A 16,194-nucleotide genomic window follows, 5' to 3' on the forward strand; every position below is an offset into this window, starting at 1 on the left:
ATGCATTGACCCAGCTCTGCATGTGCAGCTCCCTCTGTGGCAGCACCACCCCTTAAAGGGCAAACCTCTTCATTTTAAAGGATTAGATAAAATGCAGCCGTCATTTACTCATGGAAAGCAGCGGCCACATCCTATCAGCCAGATGTGTCTTTTTATCAGCATTGTATTTCTTGGGGGGGTTGTGTATGCACACAGTTGGGTTTTCCCTTCTGCGCAGCAACACCTTGCTCTGATGTCCGAGCCAGGGCATCGCCTGCTCTGGCAAGCACACCCCTCCCTCCCACTCTGTTTTTCCACGGGTTTGAGTCACTGCGGGCACCCCCAGTCCCCACGTTGGGTGGGGATGTGTCCCTGCCCCTGTGCTTGGGCCTCTCACACATGAGTAACAGCCTGGCGCCAGCACCTGCGGTTGCCACAGCTCTTTGAGGGCCTGGCTTTCCACCCCCAGGGATACAACCCGACCCATCTGTGAGTGCCCTCTTCCCAAACCCCTGTGACAGAGACTGCCTGGCAGCGCTGCGACTGACTGCCCTTATTTCTCTCGAATATCCGTTCACTGTCAGAGCTTTTTTCTTTGTTTATTGTGCATAGGACAAAGACAACGTTGTTCCTCTCCCCCCATTTCTTTTATAAGCTTCCCTCAGTCCTCCTTTCTAGGAAAACAACGGTGCTGGTTCTTTCAACCCTGTCCCCACAGGTTGTGTTTTCCAGCACCGTACGTTACCGTGATGCATGGGGACAGTGTGGAAGAAATGAGGCTGCTGAGCACAGACACCCCACATTCAGGCTCACAAACCAGCTGCTTTCCAACCTTTTTTTGTTTGTTTTGCAGATGCTTAAATAGTTTCTAGTGGCAATAGCAGCAGTGTACGTCATCACTTTTTGTGGACACGGTCGAATTTTCCTCAATTTTCCTGTTTTTTGATGACACTAAAGAGGCAATATTTAATATTTTCTTTACAATTTCTCTTGCTTCCATTTTTTTTTTCCTTGCTACAGCTTTTAATGTTGGTGTCAGCAAAGCAGAATTCAAAAATGAAATTGCCAATTTTAGGCAGTTTTCATTTGAACTTCTGATTGCTCTTACTGAAACCCAGGGTTTTTTTAAGCACTAACAAATCCCTCAAACACAGGGAGTCTGTAACCTTTATTTATGTGTTGAGAATAACTTTTTGTGGTTGCAAATGCAGAGAAATGCTGGATGCTAATGCTACAGCCAGTGCCGTGTTAGGAGCAGCCAGCGTTGACAGCACAAGGAGTCAAGCAGAAGATAAGGATGCGTGCTGGAACAGGGCCAGGAAACACAGACTGTTCAATTCCCTCTCCCCACACTTGTCGTGATGGTGAAAAATGGAGCAGTCCACGTGCTCCCTCATTACCCAGCCTTTGAACTCAGTTGCTGTGATTTTTTATGTATTTTCTTTGAATGGCTGTGATGCTATATGAAACTCAGACCCTGTGATTTTAATTACTTTGTAGAAGTGTCTGTATTTGTAGTTCCCAGGTGCCTCATAAATGTACCCAAAATTAAAAGCTCCACCTCACAACTGTCTTGGGGTATTTCACCTACAGCGGCTGTGCTTTGTAAATGCAACACGGCAGGATACCGTCAGTAACGGATTTCTGCACTGGCTTAGTGACTAGAACCGCCTCCCCTGCCCTGGTTTACCCCGGGCAGACCTGCACACCCTGCAGGAACTTTTTTGCCTGTTTGGGACTGTTTGCCACAGCTGAGTGTCCTGCGCCAAGGCAGGGATGGTGGTGTCCATGGAGGGGTCAGACCCACCTCGCCTCTCCCAGGGACAGCTGCTCTTGCACATTCGCTCTGCAATGGCAGAGCACAGCCTGGGCTAACTGTTCTGCACCCACTGTGGACGTGATACAGCTCCATCCCTGCAAAGAAACCTGCTACTTCCATGTTCCTCTGGTGCTGCCGTTGCATGAGTACCTCTGTGCCAATGGACAGGGAGCCCCAGCTGTCCCTCAGCTGTGTTAAATATCAAACCCAACAGGATTAGTCTGTTTTTGCCAAAGTGTGAATGAGCCATGTCTGAACAACAACTTGCAATATCTTCAGAAGATACTGCAAACCCATCATCCTTTTACTTCTTCTAGACCTGAGGCCCAGATGATGGAGTGAGACCTGTCTTGAACACATCCCTGGTGTTCCTGCACTGGCCAAAGCAGTTGCAGGGCTTGAGAGCACAGCTGTGGGATTTCACCTTTGGAACAATTGAAGCCTTTCCTCATTTCCACAGCTCTACACGTTTCAGTCTTTTCAGAGCAATACTCTTCAGTCCTACTTAAAGGATGGACTTAGTACCCTTGATCCCGCTCCTCCCCAGTGCTCAGTGGAGCTCACACATCATGCCTAGATGCTGTCATACCAATAAGCTGCACCAATCTGCTATTGCAAGACAAGGAATTGACTCTGTGACTTTCAGGACTGCCTCCAAAGAGATGGAGAGAGCACAGTGCCACCATGCAATGATGGCTTCACGTGACGTGCGGTGATGTGGCACCTGTCCGCCCACACATTGCTAATCCCATGTGTTACTCCCTGGTTCAGACACCATGGTTAGATAAGCCACAAAATTGCTTGGCTGTTCCTAGGACAAGTGCATGCTGTGACATAAATAGCCTCAAACATAAGGCCTATGTTACAGCCACCATACAAACTGATCACCTCCATTCCACTAAAACACACTGAGAAAGTGTCCTGCGTCACCCAAACCAACCCCACGGTGTGTAGTCTGGGCCCCTTCTTCCTGCCACTACATCCTTCATCCTGGAATAGGGCTGTCAACGACAAAGACCTGTCCACCATGGAGACCCTCTGGCTGCTCATCTCTGCAAGCCCTCAGCCAAAGCCTGCAGGGAAATTGCATCTCAAAACCCCAGCTGTGTTAGATCCATAAGCCAAGGACACAGGTAAGTCAGCTGGCCGCCTTCCCACCACCACATTGCATGGCAGGATCAGGAGGCCTTCAGTGAACCACGTATGTACGCACTACAACATGCTGTGCTTGGGAGAAGCTGCTCAGATAATACCTGTGTTACTGCCCATTCTGCTGATCAAGAAGCCAAGGCTGTGCTTGCCAGATCCTGTGGTTATTTACTCTGGCATAAAATTAAAATAACTCTGTTTGTACTCGAGCATGAGCAGAATTTAACTCTTACTTAAAAATAAACATGCAAGCAAGGAATATAAAAACATGTAAGAGTGTAAGAAAATATATTTATTAAATTCCATGGCAATACTATGGTAAAATTGTTAAATACATGCGTATTTTTAGACACCCAAGCAATACAACAGGAGTTACAACAGCCAAGCAAACTAGGTTTAAAACGTATGCAAAGTTGGTATCTTAGGTTAGTCTTAAATGTCATCTGCCACACTGGAATATTATTTCCCCAACATGATACTATGCTTCCTTTTTCAAGCATGCATTTGTTTAACTGCTTAGCTAATAAATTTTCATGTTGATGATACACTTTTTGTTGAATTAGTATTTTACTTGGTATGCCACAACTTCATTAAAGTGCCTTGTGATGACTTTGCTCAAATTATGAAAGAAATATTTTTTCAATAGCAGATTTGGAAGCTGGAAAACTTCAGTATCATTCAGCAACCAAAATATGTTAAATGACTGATTAGATTTAGTGTGTTAGGAAGACTATTTTGTCAGCTTCATTTATTGATTTATTCTCAGAATTAATTTCTATAGATGATTATTTCAAATTGGCAAACAATATTTTCACTACTATTAAACAAAAGTCCATTAAAACATTTGTAAAAACAGAACATAAAAACATCTCTAAACAAATTATTTACGCTGTAAAAAATATTGTATAAAAAGAGCTAAAAAAACATTGAACCTGTTCACAGTATATATTTTAGAAGTTACAGCATTATAGTACAACTTTTTTTTTTTTTCAGGTGACTTGTATGACTCCACCAGCACTGCTGTTTAGTGTGCCACAGCAGGCTCAAAGTTCAAATTGCTGTTACCTTCGGGTAGGATTTCAGACATGAGTCTATTCAGTGATCTTCTTTTTTACTATCCCCTGATTTACAAATTTTTCAGACATGCTATGAAGCATAAAATCCTAAGCCACTCTTGAATCACATTAAGGAAACATTGACAAAGTGATGTTCAAGAATTCTTTCTTTATTGTAGCGCTACTAAAAAGTGTGAGACCTTACCAGTTTCTATTTTACTTTGCCCTGCTTGAGCTATTTCTTTTTTGAATTTTTCTCAGCCCAAATAATGAAAATGAGAACATTGTATTTTTTCCTTTGTCCCTTGGTAAGTTTTACTTACTAGATTTTGCACAACATGAGAGCAAATGAGTTGCAAAGGTACTGAACCTTGTCGTGGAAGTTGTGCGGTGCGTACACTTCCACTGGAGCTTGCTTTCATGTAATAACCGTCCAAAAACCTACCTAGAAATTCTGTTGGGTATAACATTAAAAAATAAGGATGCTATCTGCTCTGTTGCACCACAAAGTCACCTGGGCAGCACTGGCACAAGGAGAGGATGAGACTGGAGAGGGATTAACCCCATCCTCTCATGCAGCACACTGCCATTAGACCAGCTCACCTGCACTGGGATGCTGAGCCCCTGCCTTCTGAAATACAGAACTTCTCTGGAGACTTTTTGTTGTAAAAGCAGAAGGAATTAATAGACATTTTTGTGGGGAAAAAGTATTGTCATGCACCCTGGGACAACTTGTAAAGTTACAGAAACCCCTGCCAATATCATCTGAGGTTTGTTTGCATAACATGCAAAAAGGAAACAAACATTGGCTATCTTAGAAACACTGGGGAAAATCCAGAGTTATATAAATGGGGGAGGACAGGAAAGAGAATTGTTACGGAAGAAACTGTTTTCCAGCTTCTGAAGAGATATTTAAAAATTTAAGACAGGCCTAAGCATGAGGAAATTAGTTTTTAAACACTCAAACATTTCTGAATCTGGCATTTGGGGTCTGGGACTGTTTCCAGGCTTGCTAAGGAAAAGGCAAAGAAAAAGCCAACAAAAATCTCGTGAACTGCCGACAGCATCTCTGAGCATCAGCCACACAGGGCACCACTTAAGGCATAGCAGCACAAACTCTGTGTAGTGTGTGGGGAGGAGCACAGACAGCAGCTGTTTCCTCTAGACGAAACTGTCTCAGAAGGCATATATTCAAGTACAGGGCTTGGAAAAAATCGCTTTGGGAATTGCAAGTCAACTGCCTCTGTAATATGCACATAGGTACATAATGATATCGGCACATATGTGCATAAAGGGTTAGGACTTTTCTTAAAGATATTAATGCCATTTGCACTGAAGTCTTCATCAAAGTCTGTGGCGGAACAGAAGATGCTATTTACATGGGAAGCTCTTGATAGATTTATGGTACACAGAGCCTTGTTAGCAATCTCATTCTTTAAATGTTACATTTTTCCTATGTATTTCAAATTCTTTTACTATATTTCTATCTACTTGTAAGTATACAAATATTCTATTTACAAAGCAATATTTGTCTAAAAATAGAGCACACGATTTCTCATTGCCTATTCAGAGTGGTGTCTAAACACCTTCTACCTCCAATGCATCCAATTGCCTTCATTTTTGCTACTAATCGTGTTCAACTGAGTGTCCTGGAGGACAGCATCACAAGAAACACTGCAGCCCTAAGCTTTACCCAGCTGAATGTATCAAAAAAACCCCCAAAAAAACCCAACAACAAAAAAAAAACAAACAAAAAAAGGCAGCTTGAATGTGCCTCTTCAGAGCAGCCCTAAACTCGAGGTCAGCAGGAGCTTGCTGCTGCCATATTGCCAGCAGAGGAAAGCTCTGGTCCCCCACATAAACCAAAGATGAAGAAACATGTTGCATTTGCCAATTGTGCCATGACGGACAACACAGCTACTGGTTCCCTTTGGAAATGGTTTACCCGTGAAAGCAGTGACTACGATAATAAAGACAGCTACCACAGCAAATGCCAGTCATTGGGTCCTAAGTCTGCCCATGCAGCCACTGCATAGCAGGGGAGGTAATTCACTAGCCTGCCTGTAATATTAGCTTACTATTTTGTTGATATATTAACTAGTAGTTCTGTGAGGTATATCACATGCAGATCTACCATTCCAAAATTTAACACACAAACCCAAGATTCCAGATCCCCCCACATGTCAGAACAACAAAAAATAATGAATGCATCAAATGGGAGGGTGCACGATGTTACATCAAACGTGACTGATGTTCCACACATACAGTGAACAGTATAAAAACCCATTACAAACCCCAAATTGTCACATATGACAGGCATGGCTCAAAAATAAAAAGCAGCAGCACCGATGATTTGCTTCAGAAAGAAATTGCTTGGCAGTAACACCCTACATCTCTGAACATGGATGCAACTGGAGGATTGAAGCACTGAGTTAAGAATAACAGTGTTTTGGACACAATCTCTTCTGGTCATATCCCTTCTAGAAGTTGTTTTTTTGTTTTGTTTTGTTTTTTAAAAAAAGCTGAACTTTCTATTCTTCTAGGAAAAAAAGCAAAAAGCCAAAAGAACTAAAACAAAATAGATGCCCAATAAAGGAATAAGATCTTTCAGAAAATGATGGTGAGGAAATGCAGTGCTTTAAATTTCCTAAGACATTTTTCGGAAACAATTTGACTGAAGAGGCTCACCAGGAAGCCCGAAGGCACTAGTACAAAGAGTCTGATCCCCTCTGAAGCCCAAAGTTTTAGTCTTAGAATTGTTACCAATGCATTTAGAGGCTAAACAGCACCATGCTTTGAAAGTGAATTTGGTAAGATACTCCTAAAGACTCTTCACTGGTTTAACATGGCACTTGGGCTCAAAAAGCAAGTCTGTTCCCTGACAGTCCTTGTCACTCATTCTTACTGCTCCAGGTACCTAGATGTGTCTTCACATGACCACTAAATTAGCACACACCCTCTCACTACCCATCTGGTATTTGGATTCACTGCTGAAGATTTAAGACAGGCATTTGAAAGGAGTCCTCACTGGCAGCACTGAATAGGCTCAAAGGAAACCACAGAGGTGAAGCAGCGGAGCTTTCAAGTGCTGGAATGAAAACTGCTTACTGGTTCATAACCATTAAGCAACAGTAAATGATGCTACATATGCTGCACAAGCCTGTGTCTCTCCCCCATTCGCCCCACTCTTCTGCTACTGACACAAGATGATGCATATGGTAAGCCACTGCTATTAACAGGACTCTTCCGCCCTACACGCTGGAAGTCAGAACACTGGTCGAATAAAATATATAGTTAAAGTTTTTTAAAAAAAAAAAGTGATGGATAATTAGATGAGAGTGCTTTGACAATATCAAGGCAGACCCTGTATTTGTGGACCTTTCCCCTACCTAATCACTAAGAAATGAAGCAATTTAAAATGCTGTTGCCTTTACTGAATAAGAAGAGCAGCACAAAGGAAAACCTGAGTATGTGATGGTTGTGTTCAAGTGATTCACTGTGGGAGCACTGCGAAAGGTGTTAGGCTGTTCCCTGTGAGCTCTGTGTGTTCTCTGCAGCTGCCCTAGCTTTCAGTCTGCCAAATTAAAAATTGCTAGTACTCTCAAACTTCAGTTTGGTTTTGTTTCTTGCAATACACAGCCATATTAAAGCACAGCTATTCTTCATGATCAGCTGTTCTGCTACAGAGAGGGCTTTTTTGTTTGGATCACCATACAATACTGACTGCTCCTCTGCATTGAGAAACTGCTCCATAAAAAACTGAAACCACTACCCATACACTCTGTCCTTGATGTCTTCTGCTTCCAATTAAAAGTATATGGCAGCGCAATCTAAAATTCATCTTAGGAGATAAATACATTAAGCCCAATCTGCACTAGTGAAAAGAAATCTGCTCTAAAAGAGATACTGTGAGAAAGGGTTGTTACTATTAAGATTTAGCCACCTCCCAGCTATCAAGCACAAAGGGCAGAACTGCTTCTTTTTATGTATTAGTTTAGTGTTCTGAATAATAGGCAGTAACAGATTAGGCATGAAACTTTCTCTTGTGGTGATGTCTGGTGACAGATGGACACCAGCTCTTTGCACTGCCTGTCTGTCCTTTCACTTCCAGCTCTGCTAATTCCAAGACTGAACCTCAAAAGCCGAATCCTATCTGCACTTTCTCTTCTTTCAGGCAGACCTTGCACTCTGTTGGTTCTGCAGACAGATCTATTTTTAGCATCTTCACATTTCACTCTTCCAGGAGGCACACACAGGCAGTTGTTACTGATAATGATTTGGATGCTATTTAGTGTTTTTCCTTTTTGTCAGTTTTGAAATCCCTCTGTATTTTCATCCTAAGGTGATGGCAGAAACATACCAGTATCTGAAACTGCACCATCTGTTGCTGCGATTAGGTTGAACCTAATACTCGGTTTTATTTTGATGGCCAGATCATGTGGTTTGAAGACCAAATGTCTGCCAAGCTAGCCATCCTCCTGGTCTGCTCTCACACCTTTACAACTAGCAGCTTAGCCAATTCAGCCTCCTTATCTGTTTTGGCATCTTGTTTAGAAAACCACTCCCCCATCTTATTTATTCAAAAAACCACCAAGTAGCTAGTGAAATTGAAATCTAAAAAAAAAAGATTCGGTTAGGACTTGATGGAGACCCATTTTGATCAAGCTCTTTAACGTTTGACTTCTCATCACTGTGTTTTACAGCAACGAACAGGTAAGTTAGAAAGCACTTTTCCCTGTAAGCTAATGAAATTCATGGGTGCCACAGTCTGAAGTTTACACAGTGAAATGTTGCAATTACAGCTGCCTAGAGATGCATATGTGAAAACAAGCATTTTCAAAGATGATTGTTCTGAACACTCCTTTAAGCACAGAAATGTACATCATTTAAGCTTTCTTTGCATCACATGTCTGGTAAAGGAGAGGTAGAATTAGCGGCACTAAAACCTCCTTGGGCTTCTCCCTGCCACTAGAGAAATCCCACCTTGTCCTCCCAGGTAGGATTTGTAGAGAAGGTCCTGTTGGGCCTGGAGACACTGGAGAACAGCCAGGCAGCAGGTGGCAGAGCTAATACAATAAAGACCATCCAAAGAGCAATTTGTTCTCAAGGAGCTAGTACTACTATCTCTAATTTCACGTGCCAAACTGCTTAGACAGCTAACGTTAGCAGACAAAGATTTCCCCATGGCTTAGATTACTGTATAGTGCAAAGACTGCTGAACAGTGAGGGTGAATGGAGTACTGTACCACTTTGAAGCAGGAGATCTGGAGCTGAAGCTATGAAATACAAAATGCGTTAGTGCAATACATTAGGAAAGACTAACTCCTTAACCAAAGGATAGAAAAAATATAGAGCATTCTAAGTTTTATAAAAAAAAAAAAGTTTTAAACTTTATGAAGTTCTTGTTGAGGTTTAAATCAGTGTTACACTTTTTTCCCCAAGTTTGTACCCCTGAGTCAAACATTGAATAAACATTGTACAGTAGGTACAGAAACTAGTGTCTAGTTAAAAAGCAACAGATTTGAATGGCCATTGCTTCAGAAGTGTTAAACAGTGACAATACCCTTCTGTATGGGAGAAGAAAAAAAATAGCACTCTCATTTGTTCTTAGTTTATAACTAGGTAAAAGATCTCAACAGTTTCCAACCACATCGTTTCCATGTGTTAGGCTAAGGTTTGTGATAAATGAAACCTTCAGTAAGGAAAACTGTTGGGGCTGCATCATTTGAGTATGGATGGTTGAGAACAACTACAACAAAGCAAAGCATTCTTTCCAAGTTAGAAGTTGCAGGAGACCATATTAATCTTGGAGCACTATGTGAAGGTAGGCAGAGTTCTTTGACTATGATTATCAGGAGCTCTAAACTCAATCCCCTTATATCCAATATATTTTACTAGAGTAATAACTAAATTACTATAACTTTGGCCTCTCGGCCTCTATTAAAATGGAACATTAACACTTTCACTAACTTAAACATAACATTCAGCTCACTAGAACCTCTGCTGACTGTCTCCAAGAATAATTCATGCCTTTTGCACTTTTCTTCCTCCTGTCTCAACAACATGAGGAATAAGAGCTTATTTAGAAGGCAGGTCCAGGTGCAATGAGGACTCACTGTTAATCATTTGGTTTGTTCTGAAAAAAGTGTGTGAAGGACCACCCTATGTTACTGGGTTTGGGAGAGTCTTCATCATCTTTTGGGGGAAGCAGAAACTGTCGGGAATTAATGGAGCATGGGCTCCCAAAAGATGCATTTTCATTGTTGCTTTCAACTGATCCAGGAGAGTCTGGAGTGTCCATGTTCCAGGCATTTGTGTTTGCTTGAGGTCTGTAACCTGCAGTTTTATCCAATTCTTCCTCTGCAGGTGAGCGACTCTCTATTTTCAGAGCACTGATAGGCAGCTGCATTTGTGGCTTATAGCCTGCTGTAGTCACTAAGTCTATTTCTGGCTCCTCCTCTGGTTTAATTTGAGGCTGATACATTGACTGGATGTCAATGTAAACCACCTGAGATGACCCCACAGGTTCATCCATAGGGGGATTTGATATCTCCTCTTCAATGATAGGGGGGCAGTAGGACACAACCACATGATTCTCTGTTTCTGAGTCAGAGCCATCTTCAGGCACAGTGGTGTCTGCTGCTGGGGACATCATCTCTGTGTCTTCAATCTTGGGAGCTGCAGATCGTGTTTCCACCACTTCAACACTATTGGGGGTGCAGGGGTTCATTTCCAGTGTTTTAAGTGTCTTATTCCCCTGAAGTGAGAAAAAGGAGAAAGGGGAGACACTAAGCCAAAGACGCGGAAATCCTGAAAGCAACTACTTGCCCAAATTAAACCAGTATGTTGGCTTGTGGTTTGCACTCATCCCACTGCCATTAGTACAATATAAAAAAAAAAGTGGTTTATTTCTCATTTTTGGGTTCATCATATATTCCTGTTAATGTTAAAAGTATTTAGCCAACTTAAAGAGACTCCAGATCTTGCAGTACATGTTTTAGAACTCTCCCCAAATCTCGGCTTTGTACAACCCATTCCAGAAGGTTATTTAAATGTTACACCCAGTTCCAGCTACTATGTCTACCAGGAGGTTGAGGATATGGCACTGTACACTTCTCCATGCTTTCTGCTTCTCCTAACACTACGACAAAGATGGGTCCATTACTCCCACATTGTTATCATTTACTGACACTTCCCATTAGTGCAGGAGGAGAGAAATGCAGCAGTCCTTTCCTAGTTCAAATTTTGCAAGTAACTACATTAACAACAAGAAAGCTATAGACAGCACATGACAAAAGCTACTCAGTAACTCATCCTGTTCCCCCATGCCACAGAGTTTTTTCTACAACTAGAGCAGAAGACTCAGTTTGTGAAGGAATTCTTTACTTGCAATGCCTTTTAAAAGTTTAAAATACTAGATTTAAAATGAAGGTTACCTCACAGATGTTCTTCTGAAACTGCAGCGCCTTACTGTTCTCAGGATTCGGGATCTCTGGATAAAATGTTTCTTTAATCCTTTAAAGAGGAAAGAACAAATTTTAAAAGTTACCAAGCCCTGAAACAGATTGCAAACACACAAAAGGAGTCAGGACATTTCTATTTAATTCAGAATACTGAAGACATCTGGCACAAAGATTTAGTACGTTACACTTTCACTGAGTATTTAATGGAAAAAACAGCAAACCTTTTTTTTTTTTTTTAATTTTTAAACTGGGGAACTTGATATGCCATGTTTACAAAAAGCTGAAGACAGTATGTCTACCTGAGTGTTTGTGGATGGCTAACAAATTATAGTATGTCGCTAACTTATTTCCACTTGGGAACTATTTATAAGCGATACTCACTGGGAGACAGGCTCCTGAAAAACCTTTTTGCATTCCTCACTCTGACCTCTCTCCAACTCAATTTCTCCCTCACCTTCTACAATATGTTTTTGCCACCCACCTTTAAACAAAGCCCACTGACATCTTTGGGTACTTGGAGAAAACAAAGAGTAACTAAAATCATGGAAAACTCTAGCACTGAAGCACACATCCAGGAAAAGATCAGAACTGAATGCATTTACCATTCCCTCTTTCGGTAGCAGAAGATGCTCGCCACCACTCCAAGCAGCAAAACCACTGCCACAGGAATGAGAATTGCAATGATTAATCCTACAGCTGAGGGACGAAAAAAGAAAAGACAGTAAATAAATATCCACAGTTACCAGCAAGTTTTATGCCTTTTCTAACGTCCCCGCGGATTAGAGACCGTTTCATCAAACTCATCTCACAGTGGTCTGCAAACAGGGACACTGAAGTGTATGTATACCACACACTTACCCTTTGCTGGAAGGGCAAAAGTCCATCCATAAACAAAGCCGATTCAGTGATAACTACAGGAATCAGCAGATACTTCTCTCTGCTTAATTGCAAAAGGCTTCACGTGCAACGCAAGACTGATTGCCACTGTAATTTCTGTTCTCACTAAGCACTGGAATTGCACTTTCAGGTTACTCGAACTGGCCAAATCTCTGGTAATGGCTCTTACAGGCCAACAACTCATTGCACAAACTGCACTACCTTTTATATGGTTCACGATGCTTCTAATCCCCAGCATTTAGCTCTGATACATTCTCGCTGCCCTTCCTCCATTGATGTTAAGTGCCTCGAGTTTGATTTTTCATCTATTTTAGTTCCACCCTAGTGTTTAGTCTTTCATATGAAATACTTTCTTTTCTTTTTTTCCCCTCATTCCCCAAAGTCAATCTCTTTTTTTCTAACTGTCTTTCTGGGTTTGTTTCTGTCAGGGGATCGATAAAACTGAATTCAAAGCAGAGAGGCATCTGTTTGTAATTCTGAAACTAGTAAATATTTCCACAATGTCTTTCTTCTTCCATGCATTAGCAGATATTCATCATGGGAAACTTGACAAAAACAACTAGCTGCTTGAGAAGACTTAAGTTCAGACCCCACCACATTTAGTAGTAGTTTAGAAGTTATTTTTCTTGCATACGTTACCGTGAACTACAAGGTAGCTGTAATAGGAAAGGAACTTTTCCTCACCCTGAACTGTACCAATTTCTGTATTTAAAAATAACTAAATAAATAAATTAAAAATTAGACTGTAGGCCCAAACTACCTAAGGGGACCAGAAAAAAAACAAAATAAGCTCAGCTTTATACACATTGTACAGCCCCTATGCTGAAGACTATGAATGAACAGGGATATTCAACTTACAGTCCTCCTTTGTCACCACATAGAGGCTGTTTGGAGGGCTCAACCCACCAGCAGTGTAGGCTTGTAGGTCCAGCTGGTAACTTGTTTTGCCTTGAAGATCAAGTATTTTCAAAGACTTCTTTGTTAAGTCAGTGATATTCTTAACTTTAAGTTCTGGATTCCCTGTTGGAAGCGGTAAGAAAAGCATAACCTTCTAAGAAAGCATTCCCAAAGACATCCTCAGCTTTACCAAGACTTTCTTGAAGTCAGCATATGAAACCTGAAGAACAGTCTGCATAAAGGAAAACTGAAATAAAGAATCCTAGTAATGCTGCCTGCTTACACAGCACCAAACAGCACAGGAGTGAAAATTTTCTTGCTGCAGATTGACTTCAGTTTCTTACACTCCTGCTTGTCTTCTTACATTAATGTGAGTCAGGCTTCACTTCTGTACAGAGATGTCCTTACAAGATGGGTACTAGAAGAATATACCCAATTAAATAGAGCCACATAACCTCCACCGTGTCTCATCTACCCGAGGTATCTGTACACAGGGCAGTGTGTCACATTGCCACTTAGTCACTGCATAGCTTTATGGCCTCAGTGAGCCAGGGTTTTCTCCGACTTTTGACTTATATTAAAAAACAACTGTGCTAACCACACAAGTAGCTGATTATTTCAAATGCTTTTGTCACAGATCAGGGGCCAATTATGCCAGTGAGTAATGCAAGTGAATTATGATTAAAGCATCTTTTTTTAAAGCAAAAGTAAATTATTAAAAAAAAAAAAAAAGGGGAGAGAAAAAAAGCTTGAGCGAGGAAATTGCAATCTATAGATTTCATTTACCTGATTCTGAAAGCCTAGGCTTTAAAGCATCTTTTTCGCCTTTTGCAAAGGAAAGCCGATATCCCTCTAAAAACCCCTGACAATCTTCAATAGGAATGTCTTCCCATTTTACCAATATAGAATCTGAAGAAGTTTCTTCTACAGTAAAATTTGGTGCACGTTTTGGAGCTGTAGGGAGAATTACGAAGGAAAAAGCTAGTAAGAAACCACCTTATCATTAAATGCTGAATCCATGTAAGTGTTTCATCAATTTTATTTCAGGGCTAGCATTTTCAACTTTTTCCTGAATACTTTTGCCTCATTCTCAAGAACATGTGAAAAGACTTAGCAGGTGATACTACAAAAATACAAGTATGTCGGTCTCGTTATTATTAATTACTGCAGTATTATCTACTAACAGAAGCTGAAAGAAAAACCTCTCCTTGGGCAGCCTTCTTACAGACCCATACATGTAAATACCCTTCTTCCTGCAACAAATCCCAGAAGACTGCATAAACATTCAGTGCATACAAATTACTTAGCTTTTAAAGGCTTTAACTCTGTGACTTCATAACTTGTCTTCAAATTAAACAAACTCCACATTCCTACCATGGAAACCTATCTCAGCTTAAAATAACTACTCTTAGCAGGCATCGCAAGTCCTTATTCCAATACCTGTACCACACTAAAGTGTTACATCAGAGATTGTATAAAGTCATGCGCATCAGGACTTAGTCTAACATTTGGCATTGATCTATCAGTGCTGAACTCATGTTTAAGAATGCATCTATTTTTGTCTTGATGGTTATCTGTCCAAAGGCAAAGTTGAAGTTTTGGAATTAATCTATGCTCTTGTGCAAAGTGAATACATTTCTCAGTTCCTAAGAAGTTTCTTCTGCATGTTCGATGCATTTTTAGCCCCCCAAAGTCTTTAACCTTTTACCTTGAAAGCTTCCAATCTGTTGAGAACACATATGGAAAAAACCTTCTGGGAAACTGTTCAGGATTCTTGCAGAAATACAAATGACTGAAAGTTGAGTTTCTGGTAAAATTGCCTTAACCTCACCTTCAACCTTAGCAATGAAATAAGCACCAGCATTTCCAAGGGCTCAGATTATGTCAGCAGCTCAGTTTTCCAAGCAAACTATTTTAGCAGGAAACACATTAAACTTCAAAGTGAAATGGGTGCTGTACTTACAATACAATACAGTTGTGATGTAAAAGGGTAAAGCTATGTTCAGATTCCTGGGAACAGAAAGCATTCAGACACTAATCCATCTCCAGGCAAGCAAAGCTCAGCCCTGGATCAAACCACAGTTACCCACATGGGCTTGGTATGGGAGGGAATAAAAGTGCCGTTCTAAAGTGGCTTCTACGCTAGGATCTAGTTCTGGTCTAAGAAGTGCTTTTAAACAGAAATGTTGTGGACACTTTTTGTATTTGCTGAGCTGTACCAAATGTGCTCAGAACTTTACTTTCACTTGACAAATCAAAAAAAAGTTGTCTCCTTTCCTGCAGAAGTGACTCCATTCCTGTGGTTCAAATTATGCCTGTGCCTTGAACTCTGAAGACCACTGTCTTCAAAGTAAACTTTTATGAAACCTTGTGCCACCACACAAGCTGGAGAACACAGGGTTATTGCACGCTGGGAACTGGAAGTAGCTAGAGAAATGTATTAATTACCATTATATGCAGAGAATGATCAGAAGTCAGTAGTACTGTGTGGGGATTCTGGTCTCACTGAACTAAAAATAGACACAGTTTAAATTCACTTTGTAAAGATCCTGAATGATAAAGTGTACTTACGCAGCTCTTTCATATAACCAGTTATGTTTTTCAATAGCTGATATCCACTGGATTTGCAGCCATATAGTGAAAAGTTGTATCTCACACCAGGTCTAAACAGAGCTGCAAGAGAAAATTTCTGTAAGAATATTTCACTTGTAAAGAGTGATGCTTTTAGCTTTCACATGATGCAGACTTATATAAATGCATATTAAAAAATTACAAAGTCTTAGACCACAGTGTTAGGTATAAATACTATCCTTCCTTGTAATTCCTACAAAAGCCATGCCATCAGATGCGGTTTAGAAGCAGTAAGCAAATCTAGCTCCTGGAGAAATTTTGGTTCTAAACAAATAGGATTCAAACCAAGCTACTCAAATTGCAT

The 16,194-nt window shown here is 40.8% G+C and overlaps 1 protein-coding gene across 2 annotated transcripts in view; it reads right to left on the reverse strand.

Moving 5' to 3' along the window:
- Positions 1-3,221: 3,221 nt before the first annotated feature.
- LOC309602655 (leukemia inhibitory factor receptor-like) overlaps positions 3,222-16,194 on the reverse strand; it is a 54,978-nt gene continuing 42,005 nt past the window's right edge. For both annotated transcript variants that reach the window (XM_082336415.1, XM_082336416.1), the window contains exons 16-21: positions 15,831-15,932; positions 14,046-14,213; positions 13,221-13,382; positions 12,068-12,161; positions 11,439-11,517; positions 3,222-10,759 (exon numbers count right to left, since the gene is read on the reverse strand). In XM_082336415.1, coding sequence (XP_082192541.1) covers positions 10,121-10,759; positions 11,439-11,517; positions 12,068-12,161; positions 13,221-13,382; positions 14,046-14,213; positions 15,831-15,932 — 1,244 coding nt within the window. In that variant the 3' untranslated portion in view covers positions 3,222-10,120. The remainder of the gene's footprint in view (positions 10,760-11,438; positions 11,518-12,067; positions 12,162-13,220; positions 13,383-14,045; positions 14,214-15,830; positions 15,933-16,194) is intronic.

The sequence above is a fragment of the Platalea leucorodia genome (genome assembly GCF_965183815.1).
Source record: "Platalea leucorodia genome assembly, chromosome: Z".
Lineage (NCBI taxonomy): Eukaryota > Metazoa > Chordata > Aves > Pelecaniformes > Threskiornithidae > Platalea > Platalea leucorodia.